The sequence below is a fragment of the Branchiostoma belcheri genome, unplaced genomic scaffold, assembly GCF_001625305.1.
Source record: "Branchiostoma belcheri isolate BF01 breed outbred unplaced genomic scaffold, Haploidv18h27 scaffold33, whole genome shotgun sequence".
NCBI classification, from domain to species: Eukaryota; Metazoa; Chordata; class Leptocardii; order Amphioxiformes; family Branchiostomatidae; genus Branchiostoma; species Branchiostoma belcheri.
Genome location: NW_017803943.1, coordinates 985,085 through 1,009,627, shown reverse-complemented (window position 1 = coordinate 1,009,627; position 24,543 = coordinate 985,085). Strand labels below are relative to the sequence as shown.

The 24,543-nt window shown below is 41.0% G+C and overlaps 1 protein-coding gene across 1 annotated transcript in view; it reads left to right on the top strand.

Moving 5' to 3' along the window:
• Positions 1-23,604, top strand: part of LOC109475177 (zinc finger protein GLIS3-like) — a 36,178-nt gene extending 12,574 nt beyond the window's left edge. Inside the window, 10 exon segments of the mRNA XM_019775713.1 lie at positions 286-509; positions 512-1,034; positions 1,202-1,881; positions 14,089-14,250; positions 15,122-15,232; positions 17,854-18,040; positions 18,781-18,934; positions 19,397-19,551; positions 19,980-20,192; positions 20,590-23,604. Of these exon segments, the coding sequence (XP_019631272.1) occupies positions 286-509; positions 512-1,034; positions 1,202-1,881; positions 14,089-14,250; positions 15,122-15,232; positions 17,854-18,040; positions 18,781-18,934; positions 19,397-19,551; positions 19,980-20,192; positions 20,590-20,717 (2,537 nt within the window). The 3' untranslated portion in view covers positions 20,718-23,604.
• Positions 23,605-24,543: the final 939 nt, after the last annotated feature.

Sequence of the window (24,543 nt, the reverse complement as noted above, 5' to 3'; positions counted from 1 at the left end):
AACAGGTGGCATATGTCAGAAATGGGTACTTATAAAATATAATGTGCAAGGTCAGTGAACCAGACTTGTGGTATGATGGAGTGATAACACCTGAACATAGGCACCTGCCTTCTGAACATAACATTAAACATTAACATGAAATGTTGATTTTCAATGCCAATTGTCCATGTCAATTCTGAAATTAGCTTGGTATGACCTTAAGTCTGCTATATATAATGCTTTTTATACTTTCAAGTTGTAAGTGGCCTAACTGGATTGTTTCCTTCTTCCTTGTTGTCCCTGTAGAAATGGTGTTCGGATCGTCGTGCATGAACCCAGGTCAGGTGTCGCACGGCGCCATGACGTCGCAGACGATCCCCAGCCCGCGTCTGGACCCGCTACCGACATCGAGCGCGAGCTACCACCACCACTCGCTTTCGTCTCACCAGCAGCCGCAGAACCAGGGATCGCTCCTGAGGAACATGCCCCTCCCGCCCCCTCCATCCCTCAACCTCCCCGCCGCCTCCCCCTGCCCCCAAGTGACATTTCCAGCATCAGGATGACCCCGCGTGACCCCCATGGCCACCACATGATGTCCCGCGAGGGGTCTATCACCAGGAGCTCTTCGGAGTCCGTGAAGGGCGCGTTCCTGGGCCCCGCCGTGTCCATCAAGCAGGAGTGGTCGCGGGGGCCGGCCCTGCTGACCCCGGCCAGTGGCCACGGTTCGTTGGGGAGCGAGCTGGGCGACAACTACTATCTCCCTCCGGGCAGCTCCATGTCTCATTACGCGACGAGCAGCAACTCGCTCTCTCCATTCCCCATCCCGGACTTCCCCTCGCCCGGCGGCTCCAGCTTTGCCAGCCCGCGGCACTCGGCGCGGTCCTCCCTCTCCGGCCGCGGGCGCAAACGGGCCCTGTCTCTCTCCCCTCTCTCCAACGAGGGCCTGGACCTGAACATGATCATAAGAACGTCCCCGACGTCGCTGGTAGCTTACATCAACGGTTCGAGAGGCTCGTCTGCGAGCGCCTCTCCCCAGCCTGGCATCCCACCGGGAGGTTTGTTCTCCTAATTTCGGTTTTCCACTTTTTCATTTGATAACGTATCAGTTTGATTTTCAATTTCATTTCATAGATTGTAAGAATCCTTCTTTTCCATGTGTGTATAAGTTCCTGCATGATCTGTAAATTTGCCACTCAGAAACGGACAATTTTTTATTATTCAGGATACGGCCATCTTGTGGCGAGAACAAACCTGAGCAGCCCACAGTCGCACAGCTCGGGAAACACGCGGAGCTACTTCACCACCACGCCCCTCAGCCACGCCTCCCTGCCCAATAACCACCGGCATTCCGATGAGGTCTTCGACGGCTCGTCGAGCAATCGGATGGAGTACCTCCGGATGCAGCGTCTCGAGCAGGCGAATGGACAGTACGGACCGGAGATGCAAAACCGCATGGTCGTCACGCACCAGCAGGATGCGCTCTCCGCCGACCAGAGCAACATGCAGATTTTCAAAACTGAACCCATTGACTACCCGTACCCCCCCACCTCAGACTCTCTGGCCATGCCGCCCCCTCCCCCGCCGCCGTACAACCAGCACCACAGAATATCCCAGCCTGCCCTGCAGCACGGCGACGAGTCCCCGCGAGACGGGGCGCTGGAGTTCGAGGAAGACGACGGGGAGTCGCCGATCGTCTGTCGCTGGATAGACTGCAATATGACGTTCACCGAGCAAGAGGAGCTGGTCCGCCACATCGAGAAGGTTCACATCGACCAGCGGAAGGGCGAGGACTTTACCTGCTTCTGGGCGGGCTGCCCCAGGCGGTACAAACCCTTCAATGCTCGCTACAAGCTCCTCATCCACATGAGGGTCCACTCCGGGGAGAAACCCAACAAGTGTACGGTAAGTACGGACTGAAGGATATGAGTAATTGGTTCAGGGCTCTAAAAATATGGGAAATTGTGTTTTAAATGGCTTGAAAATCCCAAATTTGCTCCTGGACTCCCCAGAGAAGATTGTGAGCACTCTCTCCCCAGGTAAGTACAGACAAAAGGATTTGTATAATTGGTGCAGGGCTCTAGCCAGTTTTTCATTCAATTGCAGGAACTTTGCAGCGTGTGACAGAAAAATGTCTAAAACAATCCATCAAGCAAACTTGACAAAAATCTTTGGAAAAGATATAAAAACATCCAAAGGACCACCACCAACCACTCTCAACCCCATGATTTGCCTCTCTAAATGTGGGAAATTGTGTTTTTAAGAGAATACTTGGAAGTTCGCAATTGGCTCCAGGTTCCCCTAGATTGTGAACAATCTCTCCCCAGGTCTGATCATGAACATCAAGCTGATGGAAAAAATTTTGAGTGGGCTAGAGCCCTGAATTGGTGTTAAATAAAAAGATGTTCACCTTTGCACAAAATGTCCAAACTGCGAAAGTATGAAATTCCCTTGTTATTTATGAACCCGTTGGTTTGTGTACAGTAAGCATTAAGGAAGGATTTTCACGTTGTTTTCTTAATACCGACCTGCCTGATTCCTTATCGTTTTCTTCCTCTTTTATTATCCTCGTCGTAAATCAATTAAAGACTTGCAGCGCCTGTCAAGATTGCGTTGATTACTGAAAGAGCTAAGAATTTCCAGCATCTGCAATTTGCGGTAATCTCCGGGCGCTGGTGTGTACGTGACGAGCCTCCGCGGTGATAAGCTCGCTCGTGTCGGTCCGTACACACTCGTAATCGTTCTATCACATTCTGGCCGGCACACCGGTTCACTCGGTGACACCCGGTGTCATCTTCCCATTGTCCTCAGGAAGAGATGTTTGTTGTCAAAACTTTCACCCGCTCGAGGCAACATGCTGCACTTTTAACTTGGCTACAATTTTCATTCACTTTACAGCATAGAACTCTCCTTTTTGGCCATTTTTGGGGGGTTTCCAGATACAAAAAGATGATGCTGACTTGGAAAATGAAGTTAGAAGCAGTGTCTGGGGGCAAAGTGTCTAGCTTGGCACACAAAGTTTCACAAAGAGTCCTCAGTTGAACTCTCCACCTTTTATGGAAATTAATGATAATGTTAGTAAAGGAAGAATTCTGGATAATCAATATAGAAAATGTTCCCATTGTTTCTCTGACAAGATGGTTTTTTTTCTGCCGGAGGGGACATGTCGGACTTTTCACATTATGGTTACAATAATGGGCCGACTCTTGTCATAATACAATTCTTTTGTTGTTTGTACAAAATGATACTGTAAGACTTTTCTTTTATTATTCTGTTATGTCATGCTGACCCTCTCACAAAATATTTGCTTAAAATGAAAATCTGCTCAAAATATAAAATTCATTCAATCAGCAAAAGCAGCTTTTCCTGTATTCTAGATGACAGGTTTTGATGTGTCCCTGTTCAAATTGTAACTCGTCTTTATAACAGTTGGCAAAGTTCTTTCACCTTTCACAAACTTGGCCATCGTTCAAGGTTTCTCCAAGTATCTATAAATTCCTTGTTGGGAAGTGACAAGGAAAGGCTCACAGCTGGAAGCACGATATCTACGGATGTTTTCCACGCTCGGGGCAGGACCTCTACGTGATAACGAAGCCCTTATCGTTTTGACGAGTCCCACTTAAGTTGACACATGTGTGTCAACTCCTGTACAATGTAACAGGAACAGGTTGTATAGCAGGCAGTTTTCAACCAAGCAAGCAAGTGTTAAGGCTAATATATTGTTGATTTTATTGACATCCTCTGAGAACCCCAAAACTGATGCGAGTGTGCTGATTAAAAAAAAGTTTGGCAAAAAAGAGTTGCCTTCATTCTGAAATCTATTTTGATCATGAAGGTTGAACAACTGATTAAACACAAAGAGTATGGTAATGTGAATAATAGACTCTTCTTTTTCATTTCTTCACATTTTCTTCTTTTCCTTTGGCTGAATTGATTTTGGCATTGTATGACATTAGTGTTGTTTTTGAATAGTTTTTGAGGCATGTATTTGCTCATTTTGCAGCTATTTAGTATACGATTCACAGTATGGCCGAAACCTTTTTTTAAATGAAGATTCATTTCATTCGCACGTGGATGTCATTCATGTAATCAAATCAACACTGTACTGGGATATCACATTGCCAAATACAGTTGTAGGTCAAGGAGTAAAGAAGCAACGACCAAGTCCATCTTTTATCACAGTGTGATAGTGGCTTGTCAGCGGCAACAGGCACGAAGATAGCACGGTCATCAGAAGAGACAGTGTATCTCATGATTGGGAGATAGTCGGAAGTTTTTCTCAGATAAAAGATGGCAGGTTCAAGGAATGGACTGTCAGTTAAATATAACACTTCCCCAAAAAATCCTAACAAAACTTCCAACAATTTTGCCTATTTTTAGACTTACAGAAAAAAAGTAAAAGAGACAAGTCTTTAAAAAATTGTGTATTTCCCTCTTTATATATTCGTATTGTCCAATTCGGCATTATTTAGTGACCACTAGTATCTCTGCAAGAGGCATACTGGAATAGAAATGTCCTTTCCAGAAACTTTGTAGAAAAAAGAAAGAACATTTAGGAAGATAAGAATTAATTCTTAAAAGTAAAAACTGTGTGTTCTCCCCTTATATAAAACGAATTTACACACAACAGAAGAAAATTAGCATTGATCTTCAAAAGCTTTTGATTTCTCGGTTTCCCTTGTTATGCCTTCCCTCTGTATACCTGCCATAAGGCATCTGTCATCTCCTAAATCTTGAAACACAAGCGGTGTATGCCTCTGTGTGTGTTATGACACATTCTCCTGTGGTTTAATACCATTAGTATCCTAGCACCTAACCCGATGGCTTACTGCTTTTCCTGTCCGAAAGTGCAATATAAATGCCAAAGGGATCGCTTGCGTATGAAGTGCCCGTTCAGCCTCCATAAATGGGAGTCAATAAAGAACCTGCGCACCTGTGGCTTTCCGAGAAAACAAGCCGCGATTCTTAGAAACCAGTTGGCAGGATTCGACGTCTTACCTGTACTGTTTGATAGTTTTGTGGGCTACTAGGAATGGACACCATGTCTTTAAGATGATAGAAGAACCTAAAGTCAGACAGATACTTGTTTTCTTTGAAATGTTTTTTGGCCCAGGAAAAGTGGCCAACAGGACTTATGTGGAAAACGTTTGACTCTTTACCTGAATGTCAACAACCTGGTTGAAATGTGAACTTTGCCCTCCTGGGCTTCATGCTTGCCTAATCACAATGTCAAGTTCGCAAGACAATAGGTCCCTTATCATAACTGACAGCGACAAATCTTGAGTCAACTGTCTTTTTTGTTAATTGCTTTTTAGTTTTGAAGCATTCTTTATTCACGAGAAGCTCAAAACAACCTGTGCCCAAAACATTCTACCTTCTTCTTCACAATTTCACACAGACCGTCCTGAGTTGATGACACCTTTCCAGTCTCTTTGTTTTGCCAGGGCACCTGAAAATCCTCCCTCTCCAAATATGGCTATTAAAAATCCATCCATCTTCCTTGATTGGTGGTTGTGCACTGACCTGAAACATGACCCCGAAATCAACAGGTGGCCAGGAGCCTGGGCCAATCCTGCGCACTGATTTGGATCTGTAGATTTTAAAGACGTCCAGTGAATTTCAGGGAGCAAAACAAAAAAAAACAACAACAACATATTCTGGATGAGAAATTTGTCTGATATTAACATTTGCTAGCACATTTTCATTACTTTCCAAATATTTTCTTAGAACATTTTCTTCATCATATAATGCTTGAAAGGTTTGAAATAGCCAACAAACAAGCTGAAGTATCCTTTTATTTTTAGGTACCACCCGTAAATAGCTAGAAGCAGCCTGTGATACAAAACAAGCAACCAGTTATCAAAAATCAGATAAGGTAGACACAAGTGAAATGATTCAGACAATAGCCAGATAGGGTCACACCCTTCTAACACCTGTTTCTGGTCTTCCCTTTCTAAGTAAGGTCAATTTATTTTCATGCTTCTTTGATATTCTAATGCAAAAGTTTAGCAAAAGTCAAAATGAAAACATAAAAGACTAAGAGGGAAAAGTTTATTCACTCAATGAAACTGTGAGTGCCAAGGTGCAGACTTTCCCCTCCAACTTAATTTTCCAGCTCATTACTTTCCAAATCAGAGAAACAGCAAATTGGATTGGTGTGGCCTTAGTTATTTAAAGATTATAATCAGGTCGGCGTCACAGGGTCAACGACCTTGGAGTGAATTTCTAGATTGTCAGAAGGTTGCTCAAAACTGGTGACGGAACGAGTTTTTCATCTTCCCTGTTACCAGAGTCCAGAAGGGTAGAAATAATTACTCCAAGCAGATCTTTTGGTGGCTACAAAATTACAGTATTAAACTGGCAGGGCAGTATCTATTTGGCTGGCATAAAAAAGATACCAGTACCAAAAATGGAAGCCTAATAAAAACGCCTAAAACCATGTCAAAAACAAGCTGAAGCCAAAACCTCTGCTTGGAGAGTATAGAAAGTGCAATCGCTCCCTCCTTGTGATTTTTTACCTCCATGGTACAATGTAGCAGACTGTTTTGCCTGGAGTATGTGTTTCTGATTAGCTGGAGGCCATAAATCCTGACATCCTGGATTATGGATGGGATTAAGTACTGATAGCCTGGATTAAATGGTGATCATGCTCACACCAGGGGATTCCTGATAAAGGTCTATAAATCAACCACCCACAGTCTTTAATGACACATTAATGAACAGTTTACATTTTCCTGTTTGTAAACAGTTTATTTACAGTACACAAACAGAAACAAGATCATAACATAATGTGTAGGAGCATTGAGGAAGTACCAGCTATTAAGTAACTTTCTGAGTTTGTTTGTTCCTTTGTTGAATCGGTTGATAAATATGACATACTCCATATGGTGGATAAGGAATGTATTAGCAGGAAATTCCAGGTTGATTGACACATTCTTAATTTTGACATGGCACCACCGGGTCTAATTTGACGGGTAAAGAAAATATACAAGAACACCTAAATAAACTATAAGACACCTCCAAACTCGATTCTTGGAGTTTACATCTTAAAACTCAGGTAATGTCTTCCTGTTGCCTACAACCGTAACTGATATAAGTAGCCAAACAGATATTTCCAGTGTTCTAAATTTTGTAAAGGTGAGAACATAGAAGTTTGGTCAAATCAAACTTTTCTTGCCACTGAAGCTTGCTTCACAAGGTTAGGAGACAGCTAATAGTAGTCTTGTAACTTGAAGGCCCTCAGGCACTTTGGGATCAGTAAGGCACCCTGCTTAATAGATGGTATTAAGATATTCTGCCTTAGGTGTGATTACAGTGGAGAAGGATTTGCAGCCCCCATTCTTGAGATGCCTCCTCCCACCTTCTCCAGAGTAGTTTCTGAGTTTCTTTCAATATTTTTGAGGGTGGAAGGTTGAAATTTTCCAGGGAAAGTCCAAAATTTGTGTTCACCCTGTTCACATTTCTTGCAGTATATCTGAAAGAGGAAGCCCTAATTGCCTCCAGAAAGTCTGAATCTTCAATCTTGTGAAGCAGATTTTAGTAATTGTGGAGTCCAAAATTTGGTCAGGAATTTTTTTCTGACTCTGACTGGTTGATTTGTAACAGGTACCCAAAGCCTGTAGTCCTGATCCTTTCCGTTCTAGAGCTGAAAACAGATCAGAAAGTGACAGGGTTTTGTTAAAATTTCTTTGCTGTAAAATCCGGTAAGCTGGAAGATTTCTGGCTTGGGATTTTATCATTGAGAAGTCAGCTGAAGGTTGAGCAAAGTAACACAATGTGACTTGTCAGGTGTTTTGTGGCAAGTTTGAGTATTTTGATAGAATTATAAGTCATTTTATTTGATCTTAACTCAATTTTGAGGGTAGGGTCCAAACTGATCACCTCTTTACGTCAGTCGACTTTCTGTTTGAAAAGTTTCATCTGTATCCAATTCAAAAATAGCCAATGATTTAAAGTGAATAATGCACCTCAAATAGAATTTGATGGAGTAGTCTTTCTTTTTTCCTCTTTTATCCAAACATCATTCTTTTGGATAACGCAATCTTCGAAAACTAATTACACGTAACTTGACCTGAGAAGAATGCGAGGGGCGAAAGTTATGATAACGAGGTATGAAACAATTGGATAGCGGCGTCAGTGAAGCATTGTCAGATCACCATTAGTGTTATTTGTGTTTATCTGTGTCCTGAAAGTGTCCCATTGTCGTCCTGATTAGAGGTTTCTGCCTGAGTAACAGCGGCGTAAAACAAGCAGGATTTTTCCCTTTGTGTCAAGACTGTCACTTTGGTCTAAAGTTTCAAATTAGCTTGATTGGAGCAGCGCTAAGCTTCTTTCCACAGAGCTTTGGGAGAGTTAAGTTCCCAGGTAAATCTGATTGGCGACGCGTAATGGAATTTTCCGCCTGACTGGAACGTCCGATGCCAGGCTTTACATGTTCCCACGGTAACCTGTGCTGTTTCCAATGGCAACCAATGATGTCATGTATGTCAATAATGGCAGGGGCAGAATTTTTTTTGATTTCTTAGATTTTTTTTCCTTTTGCCTAGTAGTAATTTTACTCTGTCTTATTGTTATAGATTTGAATCCCCTCCCATACATGTATAAAGTGCTATATAATAATGAAATATGAAACCTCAAAAACTCTTTATCTTACATCAAAGGTACTGTTGAAATACTCTCAAAAGCTTGTATTTTACACCAAATATTGCAGCAACTTTATGACCTGTTCAGGAAACCTGTGCGGAGTATAATTTGGTCTCCAGTTTTGAATCATTTGTTGATAAAGCACTTCAATAGCCACCTGCAAGCTGTAAAATTTGTAAGATTGCAAGATCTAGAAAAACTGCAAGAAAGACTTGAAATTTAAAAAGTCAGGTCAAGCATAGTGAATCACGTATTGTACTTTTTTGTAGAAGAGACTTTAAGATTTTTTAAAGCTCGGATTCTTCTAAATGAGTGTGGAATGGGTCGAGACTGATTTAAGAGTTTCTAAAACCCTCTCAAGGATCCAGACATGGCTTGTAGCTCCTGTCAAGTGGTTGTCGACAGCACCAGGTGTTAGCAGTGTTTATTTGGGAATCTCGGCCATGTGGCAGCAGGCTAGGGGTGGGTGGGCCTGTTTGTGTGCGAGGTGCATTGCTAATGTCTGTACTATGGTTTGCTCTGGGTCAAAGTCATTGCTTGAACAACTCATGACTTTGAACTTCAGAGTACTTGAGGCATGTTTCTAGGACTGTACTTCCTTGAAAGAGGCTCTGTCCCAGCGAAGAGGTTTTTGTGTATAGAGTAGAGTTTTTCCAAGTCATGCAAGATTCTCTTCTATACAAGTGACATAAATTTAAGTTTTTGTTGTCTTGGGTATGTCTAAACTTCCTTGTTTGAAAATATAGTATTTTTCTGTCTAACAATTACCTTTTTTTTGATGATTTGTTTCAAAGGTAGTCAATGACACAAAAGTATAACGTACGTAATTCATTGATTATCAATTATGTTAATGCCAAGAGTTGGACAAGTTATTTATAGTAACTTCAAATAGTGCAGAAACTTTTCATCATGGCAAATATTGACTTAGTGGTTTTCTTATTGGTTTTGGGGTCATAGCTGAATATCCCTGGAATATACAATTCACAAATTAATTTGACAATAGAACAGGTTTTTTTCAGAAGTTTCTGAAATGAAAGAACAAGATGGAAAAGAAAGAAGTATCCTAACAAACTAACACTCATTAGCATTGTTTTGTGCAAACATTCATCAGCGACATTTTTATGGGAGCGTATACGTAGCGTGTTTCTGGTCCAAGAGGCGGAAGAATGTCCCAAGGCCTGGGAAAAAAAATGTTGTGTTTCCTGTTTCAGTCCTGACAAAATTTTGTACTAGGTAGGTAGGGATTACCTTTTTTTTCTAGAAATGTAGTGATATCTATATAGGGGTCCAACTTATACAATACAGTTTAACAAGTAAAATGTGCATGACAACACTTTTATTTTCAATGTCAATGTTAGAAAACCAATTGTACAACATTTTATAACTCGGGTGTCAGATCATGGAGCTAGAAAAGGTTGATCAGCTCGACAAATTTTCCCTTGCAGGGGTCCACCCCCAAAAAAAGTCTAGGGAAGGTAGTTTTTTTCTAGGGTCGGTGGGGAAACAGGAAACACAACATTTTTTTTCCTCGGCCTAACAAAAGTAAAAGGTTGTTGATAACATGGCTGTTTGCCCATGGTTGTCGTGACTTGCTGGTGTTCACAATGGCCGCCATTGTTCCTCCTCTTCAAACTACGGCTGGGACAAACGGGGAGGAATGCGACGGATATTGATTGCTCCTACAGGGAAGAGGGTCGGAGTCGGTGCCGGGTTAATCTGTGTTCAGGATGTTTGGAACAGGTGGGGGGGGGAGGGTTGGAGGTGTGTAATCTCCAAGCAGATGTATTAAGGCTCCAGCTCAGTCTTAGCTTTTTTTCTATATTAATTTTGCTATATCTAGTTTTAAATTAAACCTGGACTCAAAATGTTCCTATTCAAATTTGATTTGTATCTGTACCAACTCCTTTTGCACGGTTTAAGTCATGATAGTCTTTCAGACTGACTGACAGACAGAGAGGTATACACTATATTTAATTTTTTTTTTGTAGTCTTGCAATTTTTAATGACTTATTGATTTCTTTTCTCCCATCATCTCAATCTTTTTGATGTAATGTCATTTTGAGTGGCAGACAGGACACTCTTATTTCTAATGTTGACCCTCTGAAACACTGTTTCCTCCTTTTTGGGGCCGGAGTAAATTTTAGCCTCAGCTAGTAGACTAAGCTTAGTTGAATGACACCTCTTTCCACGCCAAATTTTGTCCTTCAAAGATGAAGGATTGGGCAAAATTTTTGTCTGTCATGAACTGCGAAGTTCTGTCAAATTGACGGAAAGACGGTCACTGGCTAGAACACTGGATACAGTAACTTCTAGACAAGTCTGTTTCTCTACCAGCTGTCTGTGTGCTGTCAGCAGCTGCCATGGTTATATATGGCACCTGCTGACAGATGTCTGGGTAACTGACAGGTGCCACCTGTAGGTGCTGAGGAGCACACCTGACTTCCTGGCTCCAAGATTCCTCAGCCAGACCTACTGACACTAAGATTCTGCACCTGACTTAATGCTGACATCGAGAATTCAGATGTCGACCTGTCACTAAGGATAAGACAAGGCTATGCTCCATATACATTGTACACAGGTGCATACATGTAAATATCTACACATTATTAGATTGCCACAGTTCTCAAAAACTGCCCTAGTAACACAATTTTACACATGCATGTAAATATGGGCAATATAATATTTTTGAGGTTTATTACAGAAATACATTTTTAAGAGTGAATCTTCTTATTGGCAAGTTTTGAAATGAGCAAAAATTCTAATTTGCAAAAGTGTACTATAATTATACCTTGAAACTTTTCATCAGGAAAAAAGTTTTGCATCCCCAGGCTTAGAAAGGCATTTTTTAAAAATAAAATTTCTCAGTGGCAAGTTTTAAAACAATTTTGTCCAAAAATTGCAAAATTTCCTATGATTATTTCATGAAACATTTCACCGGTAAAAAAGTTTGGCATCCCCAGTAGTTTGAAGGACAGCTGGGTTTATCAGTATCACTCATCACATCCGTTCATCTGCCCTGTAAACCACTTAGTGCAGATTGACTGGCCAAGAGACGGCCACTCGGTATGTGCAACAGTACGCTGCCCAAGCCCTGCCAACAACAACACTGCGCACTTTCTCCTAATGCTGCGGGGCTCCAGACTCGTGACTTGTATTGTTTCCCCTCGCCACGGCGGTTAGTTTGCTACGCCGGGTGACACGATAAGACCAGACTGCCGGTTAGATTAGCGCCGGCTTAGGCCGGACCAATTTCTCGTCTTGAAGTGAAAGTTTAGCAAGAAGGAGGCTGTGAGGAAAACTTGCATCTCATTGTCTACACCAGGGCTCTCATGGCCAGCTTTAAAATCTTTTTCCGCCAGTTTTGACTTTCTAGCCCAGGATTTTTTTTTAGAATCAGGGAACCAGCAACTTAACTCGGTGCAACTTCAGATTTGCGAATGTATGCAAGCTGACCTCTGACCTAGAATCCTACAAGTAGCAGGTCCCTCGTTGCTGCGCACCTGTTAATGGCATGTTGTTTTTCTCGCCACTCGATTAGTCCTGTGACATGTGCTTCACTATAAACATTAAAACAAAATCCTTTTGCTGCAGGGATCGGATTTCTCACAAGCCTAACTTACGTGCTCGCCTTGTTTTCTACAAGGAAATGGCTGGGAGGAAGGGACATCTAGTTTTTCCCCGGCATGTCAAATTGTCTAGAAATGCCAGGAATGGCTGACACATGCATATCATTGCCCCGGCGTATCGGGTTTCGGGAGTTTTGTCTCTGGTGCGCCGGGCTCGGGAGGCATTGTTTGACCCTCCAACAAAAGCAACGGAAGTGCAGCCTGCGAAATCAATCCTCGGCGGGATCGGTTACCGCGTTTGGAACCATCTGACTGTTTATACCGGCCTACGATCAGATCGGTGCCCGATCGAAGTTTTGCTTCCCGTGCACTTCTCTATGATCCCTGCGGATCGCGTAACATCACTAGCCGCTTGTGGTACCTATTTCTGAAAAGATCCGCCACTAAAGAGACAAGAATGCTTCCGACTTAAGGGCTTTGTATGCCTATTGTGTCATGATACTGCTAAAAAGTTTTGTTTACCTTAGAGCCTACCTTAATCCATGCACGTTCATCTTGTCTTTGTCCAGGACAATGCAGCCTTTAGAGTATGGCAGAACATCTCAATCTAACCTACCCTTTAGATCCATACTTTAACCTGTTGTTGTTCCATTTTTTTTACCCGGTGGCGATGTTTTACCTTTGAATACAAGTGTACCGGTTTATAAAAATTTATCAGGTTTTGACTTATGCTCACAAATATTTCTTTCATTGTCCTACCATATTCAAAGATATACTAAGTACTTTTTTTCGAAAGTTTTAACCTTAAACATGTAACTACCAACACAGATGAGCTTTCATAACTACTTTATGTTAGATTGAAGAAATCACTGGATTTGTATGTCGATTTTTCCCAACTATATAAAAAGACAATGATCATGTTATGTTTTCAGTTGTTCTATTCACCAGCAAACAAGCTAACAAACAAACCAATAAGCAAAAAAAATGAAATCAACAAGACGTAACTTCTTTTGACATCTATGTGTTTGAAGGCTGTCCCCATCACTAGTGCTCTACAAGATAAGCTGACGGACAGTGTTAGGAAATGAATAATCGAGGTTTGGTTGACCTCTGACCGCAATCTTCTCCCTGGAATGTTGCCTGTCAGTTTTGTAGTTTGTAATGAACTTGGGGGACTTCCAGGTTACTCCACAGGTGTGTGTCAACTGTAGAAACATTTCCCAGTCACCCAGTTATCAAGAAAGGCAGATAGTGATCTGCAGAAACTGTTATTCAATCTCTGTGATTTTTCTCTGATATGAACAATACAGTACTGATACAAAGTGTGTAGAGTGTTCGCTTTGCATTCGGGAGTTCAATCCCCGAGTCATACTTGTACAGTCTTTTAAGAATATGGTACATACTGCATTCTCTGCCTTTCCTCAGAGCTTCAATCTATTTTTTAGTTCAGAATTTGAGACTAGTAATAAAACACGCATTTTATTACCTTTTCTGACACTTAAATGTCAAGGATATACTGTATATTATAGTATTCTTATCTATTTACAAAATGTAAGTATATTTTTCTGCCATGTTGATTGCTTCAGTTTAAAGGGTATAAGAAGACGTTCTCTCTACCAGAGAACCTAAAAATCCACCTGTTTGATCATTGTGCTGTTTCTCAATTTGCAAAATGTAACATTCTTGACTAGATAACACAAACATTCACCTCATCAATTCTTGTGCTATTCAATTTATTAAAATAAATTAATGTAACATTCTTTTTCTATGTTGATCGCTGGAGTTTGAAGGGTGTAACAAGCTGTTTTTTTTAGTATGTAACCTAAAAATCCACCTGTTCAATCCTTGTGCTATTTCTCAATTTACGAAATGTAAAAATCTTCTGCTTTGTTGCTCTCTGCAGTTTGAAGGGTGTAACAAGGCGTTCTCTCGACTTGAGAACTTGAAGATCCACCTGCGGTCTCACACGGGAGAGAAGCCGTACTTGTGTCAGCACGCAGGGTGTCAGAAGGCCTTCAGTAACTCCTCCGACCGCGCCAAGCACCAGAGAACGCATCTGGACACGGTTTGTTTGTTTGTTTGTTTTATTTCTTTAACCAAGAAATACATATCGCCTGAGGGCGCCTTGATGCATGAAACGTATGCGTTTGCCTCAAAGAATATTGCTTGTACAGATAATTTTGGGGGTAAAATCTAATCGTTTTGAGGTCTCATCAAGACCTACCTGCGTATGAAATATCAAGACAATTCATTTAGACCTTTTTAGGTACCGTGTTGAAATACACACACATACATAGTATTACACACACACAAACGGTAACAAAAACATAACCTTCTTCCTGAAGGTAATAAATCTAACTTCACTGCTGACACCAGATGTGAACTTGTTGGATGAGTGGTGGGGTGAGTGGTTAAAAGGGAGAGTCAGGTTTCTGACTGTGTTCTTGAACCAATTATAGCCTGTGTACTCTGTAAATGAGTAGATGTTGAACACCAAAAGTCATTCTGCTGAACAAGCATGCGCACTTCCATCAGTTTCATACCGTCACCTTGTTGTTTTTGCTCATCTCTCAGCAGCAAAATGTATCAGTTTGAAACTGGTGTATTTGTCTTCAGTCAGAATCTGATCAAGGGCAGAAAACAACCTTGTAATAGGACATTTCTTATATAGTACTACTAGACAAAGTCCCTTTAGGGACATCATGTCAAGTTGATTTCATCCTGTAACAAACAAACAAACAAACAAACAAACAAACAAACAATATTTTATGTTTTTGTCAAGTAATGGGTTTCTGTAACATTCAAAATTCCTTTTGGAAAGAAACTAGCTGATGAATTAGGCTGGCAAAGAGAATACAGATCCCCTGTTGAGATTGTTGTCAACTTGCCCACACTTCATGTGGAAGTTGTTAAAATGTTGTTTTTTCCACCGACAGAAACCCTACGCGTGTCAGATACCAGGGTGTACCAAGCGCTACACGGACCCAAGCTCGCTGCGAAAACACGTCAAGGCGCACACGGCCAAGGAGCAGCAGGCACGGAAGAAGGTAACGACTCTCTTAAAGGTCACGTCTGAGCTCCCGTCTGAGACTGTTTTCTTGGGGCCTAGGAAAGAAAATGTTGTGTTTCCTGTTTCAGTCCTGAAAAAAATTAAATTACTTTTTTTTCTTTCTTTTTTTTAGACTTCAGTGTTATCATCCAGCTTATACAATACAGTTTAAAAGTAAAAATTGCATGAGGACACTTTTGTTTTCAATGTCAATGGTAGAACCAATTGTACAACGTTTTATCACTCAGGTGTCAGATCATGGAGCTAGAAAAGGTCGATCAGCTAAAAAATTTAATATGTTCCATGCAGGGATCCACCAAAAAGAGAGGCTAGGGTCGGCAGGTTTTTCTAGGGTCGGTCGGAAAACAAGAAACACAACATTTTTTTTCCTAGGCCTAGGGAGAGTGTGGGGGCGATTTCTGGCAGGAGTTGGAGACAGAATAAGACCACCTGTTGGATTGCCAGGAGTAAGACATGAAAAGGGCTTGTTGGAACCAAGCCATATGACTGTATTTGGAGTTAAGGGCACACAAACTCGATTTTAAGGATAAAATCCTTTCAGTGCAAGAGTAGAAAACACTTCAGCTAATGTTTAAAGATGGACTGATTTTCTAACTTTCAACATTTTCATGGCAACTTGAGAGACTTGCTTTTTCAGTCACTTACGAAAAGTAGTGGATTCTACTTGAAACATTTTAAATTTTCTATCTAGTCTCTGAAGTCACTTTTCTTTTGTTTGTGTAGCTGTTCTTTTATTTACAATAGTGTCACAAGTTTGTATGGTCTAACAAGCTTTGGTTAGACAGTTCCACGTTCATTTTGAGGTAAAAATACAAGGTCTTTTCCTTCTTCCCCCCTTGTTCCCAACCAAAGTGAATACAGTAAATCCCTGCACCTGGGTGGTTTTAACCCTAAGGCCTGTGATCATTAATTAGGGCTGGGGTAACATTAGGCTTGTGCACAAGTCTTACCCTGTCTTACCCAGATTCTCTTACTCTGTCATCATGTACCAGTGGCCTTCCTATCCTACACTACACCGGCTGACCCTGCTCTGAGCTGGTTAATACTGGTTTAGTTTAGACAAGCTCCCTCTAACCTCCTGAGTGACCCTACTTAAACCTTCGCCCACCTAAGTCAGTACAAAATGTCACAGACTTCAGCATAGAAATCCCCGAAGCCGTAGGGCCTACGGAAAAAAAGGAAGTTTTGTTTCCTGTTTCCCGACCGATCCCAGAAAAAATGCCGACCCTAGCCTTTTTTTGTGGGCCCCTGCAAGAGGCATTAAAATATTTTGAGCTGAACTGACACCAGAGTGATGAAACAATCTAATAGGAAAAAGAAAAAAGAAAAAGATAATCCCTACCTAACGAACCCCAATTTTTTCAAGATTGAAACAGGAAACACAATATTTTTTTTCCTAGGCCTTTGCAAATCCTTCCTTGGTTAGTCAACGTAAAGGCTATGTTTTTCGAACGATGGATCATATGACCTCTGTTTTGGGACACCGTACTGGAAATGTGTGTGGTCTGCTTCGTTTAGCTTTTACCAAATCCGTTTCATACACTGTAACCTACAACAGGCTGAAGTCGCACAAGTTTGTGGCCTTTTTAGGAGTCGTAGTTGTACCCGGCATTTCTCTGTCTGTCATCGCAGGTGGCTTGCACCCACGACCCCCCTCCCCCATTACACCAACACCTGGAAATCCACCGTATAGCCTGTTCTCAGACTTAACCTTTCTTACAACAGTGCAGGGATGAACAAATCTGCTCCATACACTCTCCTTCACCTTAAATTGGGCAGCAAGAACCTTACACTAAACTGGCATGATTACACTAACAAGCAAATTAAGTCCCTTGTTGCTAATTACAGTTTTAGGGTTTAGCTGCGATTTGTTCCATTCTCTAAGTGGTTATACCATTGGGATTGTAGTCTCTATCCTTTTATCGTCTCTGTATTTTGGAATCTGTGCACATATAGTGTTTACAGAGAGTTCCAACTGAAGGTTATGGTTAAGTGTGCATTGGTGTACAATGTTGTATCAAGTTCTTATTTTCTGTGGTGTGGTGTTCAAGTCTACACAAGTACCTGTTGCATTTTGACCCAAGAGCAATGATTCTGAACATAATTACATGTATCATATGACCAAACTCAAATATAGATTTTTGTGGACCCCACTAAGTCTTATTCATTATGATCACGAATCATGATCATGAAATCTCCTGTTTTTTCTTCTTCCTTTTGCATGTACCATACTATAATAAAGCTGAAATTAATGAAATCATGTAGAAAAAGCTGAAATGAATTAATGAATAAGAAAAACACCTACATGTATGTATTCAAGGTGGTTTAAGTTATGTCATATTCTAACTGGTTTGCCTTTAATCGTAGATTCTTTATTGACACAACAAAAAAGTACAGAGACTTTTGTAAGGTCTTCTACAACTTAACTAAAGATCATAATACATGTGTGGATAACGTTATCTTACGTACAGAGTATATGTATGATGTAACAATAAAGGTTAACTATTCTTTAACATGTGTTCTCTATTAAGATCGAAACATTCTTTAATGTATTTTCCTATTTGAACACTGTATTGGTTATCTCCCGTTTAATTGTAGTTACGAGCGAGTAACTTGGAGGGTGAGCTGACGTCGGAGGTGATGCTGAGTGAATGTCTGACGATCCAGCCCATCCACCCCGTGGGGCACGGCGACCGCTCACCGCTTGGAGGCAGCACGTGCGACAGCTCGCTGGGACACTCTCCGCACTCCTCCATGCCTGGAACATCGTCTGACATGTACCAAGGTATGCAAAACAAACAAACAAACAAAAATATTCCTTTGAAATTGTTTTTCTTTCATATAGGAAACTTCATCAATATTGTTTTGTATATGCCACTCTCCGCACTCCTCCATGCCTGGAACATCGTCGGACATGTACCAAGGTTGGCAAAACAAACAAACAAACAAACAAGCAAAAATATTCCTTTGAAATTTTATTCATTCATGTATGACAATTTCATCAATATTGCTTTGTATATTATCAGTCAGTGAGAGCATGAGTTGAATAAATCAATTAATTAATCAAGCAAACAAACGATTTGAAAACAGGGTTAAACACTGCTGTAATTTCAATACAGTGAGAAAGTGCACCAAATTTCTGACAAAACATAAAGCACCAGTCTTTGTCAAGACCACATTCATGTAATTAAAACATAAAATTCCTAGATCATCATGCTTCCTCGCAATAATTTGGTACAAAATTGTAGTCCATTCCTTAGCTAAGTTTTCTTTTGGGCTCTTGTGTAATGTGTGTGGACTATCACAGTTGCTAGATGAGTTTGCAGTTAAAAGTCTGGCGAACATCCAAAAATGACAAGACGTGAGACTGAGAGATGGTTGTTTGTCTCCCCAGGCATGTACGGGAGCACGCACTCCAGCCGCAGTGGGACAGCAACTCTTGTTTCGGACTAAAAAAGTCCGGCATGTTTTCAATATGTACCAGACTTGAAACTGAGAGATGGTAACCATTGTTTGTCTCCTCAGGTATGTACGGGAGCACGCACTCCAGCCGCAGCGGCACAGCGACGGGCGCGTCCAATCACAGCAGCCACCCGTCCCCCGCCAACAACACGCCCGTCCACAGCATGAGTCCGCTCGCACCCCCGCCACAGATGCCGTCCATGGATGAAAGAGAAAGGTGGGTAACGTTATACATAGAACAAGTACATGTTCCATTCAGCTTCAAAATCCACCCAAAATGCTCATATTTATGGCACCAACATTTGAAGAAAGTCCTTGTCTTACAAGTTGTTACTGTGTCCAGTTTTTTTTTTCATTTCTGCAGTGATTTGAGTTTAAAATTCATTGCTTGAATTATGAGCCAGCCTAGTAATATGTTGACATAATGGCTGCTATGGTAGCATTTGGATGCCTTCCTTTTCTTTTTCTTTTTGTCTGCTTCATTTATTGACTTCCTGTAGAAATCTAAGAACCAACGATTAAAATCAAATTTGTGTGGTCTTAAGATGTATTTTCTTTGAACCAATGCCAATACTCTGTATATTTGACAGTGCATTTGGCAATACATGTACTTGCATGTATTAAATGTTGTCTCAGCTTGTAAATCTTTGCTGACCTGTGATGTTCTCTTCTCCCCCAGGGGTATGGGGCACTTCTCCCCCTCCAGTCACCACCCCCCGCACCACCCCCACGCCCAGGCACGCCGGATGCCGCCCCCCAGCATGCTGCCCCCTCGGAAACCCCAGCTCCCCCCACAACCCCCGCCACAGTTCCAGGCATCCATCTTCATACAAGGTCAGTATCATATTTTGTTTCTCTTTCTTGAGTCACATACGGGGCTCTAGCCAGCACTCGTTTTTCCGCCAATTGCAGGACCTTTGTGGCGTGTGACGGACAAATTTTGAAACCAATCCGTCAACCTTGACAGAATGGACAAAATTGACAAAAATCTTGGTTAGAAATATAAAGACATCCAAAGGATGCAACAAAAAATTAAGCAGGCAAGAGCCCTGCATGGTCACATAAATGATAAACTGCCTTTAGGCATAACACACCTGTTTTGTAAGGAGGAAATTTGAAGTGTTAGCCTAGAGTCCAGCCTTGTTAGTTCCCCCAAGACAAAACAATCCTTTTTATTTCAAGAAGTTGACAGTTTTGATAAACAATAAGATAGACAAGTTCTTATGCTGTAGATATTGAATGTCTCCTACTGTCACTCATAGGTTACCATGGCAACACGAGCCAGTCCTTCCCCACCCCCCTGGGGCACGCCCCCGTGCACGGGGAGCCCGAGCGCCACTCCCTCCCGCCTGTCCGCCACCACAGCCCCCGTAACCTCATGGCCATCCCCACGTTCGAGGAGACGCTCACGCCGGCTACCGCCACGTTCGAACAGCTCCAGCGGGCGTTCTCTGCAAGATCAGGCATGTCGGGAGGTAAGGACAGATCAATGAATCCTTTCTAAATCACTAAGAGTGCAAGTAGTATGCATAGCCTAGTGGTTAACAACCCTGCCTCTGGACTATGAGATTAGGAGTTTGAATCCTGGCTGTTATCGCTCACCTGACATAAATGCTACTGGGTCGCAATGCTTAGGATGGGATGTTAAGCCATGGTCCACTGTTCATTGTGCTTGTGGAAAAGAGCCAGGCTCATTTTGCAGCTGTTTCGTAGGATTTACAGTATGGTCAAAAACTTTTTTTGGAGATGGACGAAAATTGCGGATGTCATCTTTAGGATCAAATCAACATGGCTTTATGTGCAAATAAACATTTAAAAATCTTATCCCACTGCATGGACTAATGTTGAGTGTTTGTGGATGTGCCTCCGCAGGTTATGAGATGCCTGCTACTCCGTCCATCCGAAGTCACGCCTCCGATGAAGGCAGCTTCCTCCAGCTGAACGCGGTGGATCGGTGCTACAGCCGGCAGTCAGCTGTCTACGCCGACGGTTCGTCATGACAGGAGGAGAAGATCTCGGAATAACCGCTGGTGATCGCGGCCGTTTTTTTTTGTACAGTATATCAGAAAGAAGCTGACTTGAGATCAGCGAAGAGAAGAAAAGAGAATCATGTGTTGCGGATGTGAAATAATAGATCACTTGTAAGGTTGAAAGAACAGTGATTATGTATCGTATTCTGTACAGTCAGTGAAATTATGTGTTTTACGCCAGTGAATGAACTTTAATAATGTCTTTGAGAGGAGAGAAACTTGCACAGAACTTTTTATCTGTCCTCAGAGGAGCTTGGAGTTGCTCCTCGGCCATATTGGAGAGTAGAAGAATTATTAAGGGTAGTAGAATTTTGTACACCTCGTGACTTGGTTGCTCTTCGGTGTTACAGCCGTACCAGAAGTGCCTTTTATAGCAGTGAGCAGCATTCCCACCAGACTGTCAATTTGCAATCTTTGGACGTTCTTTTTTCAATTATATTTTCTTCAGAGAACCTTGCTGCAAAATTGCTAAAAAAAAGGAATTTATAGGCTGAAAACGATTGTGTATTTGCAAATTGTTTCAAGTCAAAATTTATTGCTCAAAATGCTGATAATTGAGTTTCAGATAGTTCAGACATTCAGTAAAGTAATTTTTCTGGCAGAGAAAAATTCTGCCCCCAGATCTCCTTAGCCTTATGGCGCCTTCGGTACTTCCTTCCAAAGATTTTTCATGTATTCTGAGTACCCTTTACTTAAGAGTCTGGTGGGAATGCTGGCAGAGAGAGAGAGATGTCAGAAGTTGAACTGTTCCCTGATGTTGCTTGGATTGAAAACTGTATCATGTGCCTTGGGAGTCTTGATGTTTCACACCTTTTTATCTTAAAATGAGCACTCAAAGCCTTCAAATTCCAACTTGAACTGTAGAGCTTTACTACATTTTGTAATTTATATATGTTTTAATACCAAAAGTATTTTCCAAACAATGGCTTTACCAAGAATGTGCCTTAACATAATGAATATTTTCCAGACTAAAGAAATAGATTTTAATAGTTGTTATGTGCACACTAGAGATCAACTTGAAATTTGTATCACATCTATATCCCTAAAGCAAGAGTTCACTGAAACGCACCCTTTCTAAGGCCAGTGTTGCACTTTGTACATTGGTTTCATGTAAATTTTGTGTATTTCTGAAGATGTCTATTCTATGGAGTTTTTACTCCTTTTTTTCTTTAGCAGGCCTACTTTCATATGTATTGCTCCAAATATCCTCCATATTATCCAGTTGAATTAACAGTTACTTCCCAGGGCTGTCACCTTTCTTTCACATTAACCTAAACTGTCTTATATAATTTCTCCGTTTTTAGTGTGCTCATAAAATGTCTTTCTTGAGCTAGTTATGTCTTGTGCCGTCAACCCAAGAAATCAGTCATTACTTCTTGAAAGTCAGGAAAGAAATCTTCTTCTTTAAAGGTTTGTTGATTGAGAACTTTCAGGGGATTTTTTTACGGAGCTTCAGATAAATAGTACCTTAAAGCACAAGGAAGACTTTATGTCGTAGACATACTTTTGTGGTACAGGAGAATCTTGTAATGTTCTGTAAAGAATATTTCATTATTCAGATTCTAGTCTGTTATGTCATTGGTATGTTTTATTCCTGTGTTGTTAAAGATCTGTGAAGTATTAAGTCTAACATTGGAATGTCATATGATTCTAAAAAAGTAACAACATGGAAGTAGTATATAAAGAGGTCTTTGTATACGTTTTTCGTGGATACAATTTAGTTCATAGAAAAAATCAAGTCCACAAGAAACTACAGCCATGTCTTGAAGACATATGAGCAAAGAACTTACACCAATTTTGTTAAGATTTCTTCAGATATTTTCAACATATATTATAAAGAGTGTAATACCTGACTCCAGTAGAGGACTAAGTTGAACACACAAACTGCACTACAGCTTTGTAAATATGCCTGGATTTACCAGCAACTAATATGTGCGAGCCAGCAGGTTTTGTTTATTGTTTCAGACAATGGATTTCTAAGCATTGTTTTGTTTGATGCTCTGTTCTTTGGCTGTGCACATCGATGCGTTGTAAGATCATGTGTGTGCGCTGAAAACATTTACTCAGTTTGCATTTATTTAATCGTTTGTTTTTTTGCTTGACCCATATATATGTTGATGCCAAAAGAGAAAAGGAAAGTTGTTGAAAATACAGATATATTATATATATGATATGTATGATGTTTGTCAATGTGGGGTTTTGCTTACCCTTGTTGGGTAGTAGAAGCGTACCAAGCTTTAAAAAAATGGCTTTTACCGCTCTAAATCACAAAATATAGCTCTTACTGTAAAAGAAACTCTTGTCGAAATCTTTAAGGCAAACCTTCAGTTACAATGCAGCCTAACCCAACACTTGTGGTATCTATGTTTTACATTATTTGCACACAGCCTTGAGTTCACACATAGATGTATCCTCTTGTACTTGAACAAGAACGTTGATTGTTCAGACTCAAACAGATTCAAAAGATCCATTTGTGATGGCTGTATGTATTTGTGGTGTGAGGCCGACACCATTTAATTTCTTGGTTCTCGAATTTGAAAAGAAATGAATATATTCTGAACTGAAATATTAAAACATGATCGCAGAAAAGTCTACACACAAACACAGCATGTTCATGTAGTCAGATACAAGTTTTCCTCCCAGCCTTATGTTTTTATCTTTGCAAAACACTTAAGGAGAACCAAGAAAACAAAGTGGTGTGGCCTACTCTTAAAGAAATATAACCTCGAAACGGAGATTTACAGTAAGAGTGTTTAAGTAACAGAAGAGATTATTGTATATACAGTACAGACACCAGGTCAATTTTAGATGCTACTCAAGCTGCTTGGCGGAACAAAATAAACCTTGTGCAAAATATTACTTCTCCTGTGTTCTGTGTTAACGTTAATTATTTCTGGGATGGAAGTACATGTATAACATGTATGGGACAGAAGTATTGCTTTGGGGGCACTGGTATAGGGAGTTTGTATGTTGGATTTTCACATTGGGAAGGATGGTGTAATACATGTCGTCCATTCCATGATGCAATTCATCAACTACTTCTCAGAAGTTTGAAATCTAAGATTTCTTACCTTTCTTTATATTAAGTGAATGAATGAAGACCTTTATTGCACATTTCTGCCTCACTTGGCTAAGTACAGGTGACAACAAAACAAGATGAATGGACACGGTTAACAGATACAAAATTAACTAACTATTAATGAAGCTAAAAGATGAGAAAAAAGATGCTGCCTTTTATATTTCTTAGACGTTTCCTATGTCAAATCTTTTCTCTGAAACCTGTCCATTTTCATTGCCATTAATTGTGAATTAAGGAAACGCGTTGTTAACCTGGTAGTTTTAGGCATGTATCAAAAACGCCTCACAGCGGCGATAAAATACCAGATTGAAATCGCCATGCATCAAAAACGCTTCGTACTCGTAGCGGCGAATAAAATCACTGCAGCAATGGGTACGTGGTTAACATATTGGTGCAGTCCTTGATTGAGCTGCCGGAGGCCGCTTTTGATGCAGGCACACCCTTCACAATCAAAGACAAGACTGGATACCTGGCTGAAAATATACTTCACTTGTAAAGTTGCAGTCTGGTATCCAGTCCAGTCTTTGGTTCATGTCTTTGACGGGGCTCTAGACTAGGAGCTCTCAGCCGCCCGCCCACCATGCAAAATGAAATCCTACAGGTTGCCGTGCCTCACAGTATTACTTTCCAAACAGAGTTTTGGGTTTTTGCTTATTTTTGGCGCGTGTATTAGGCTTTTTTTTCTCCGGCTTTCTTTTTTGCAATTTTTTTTTACGC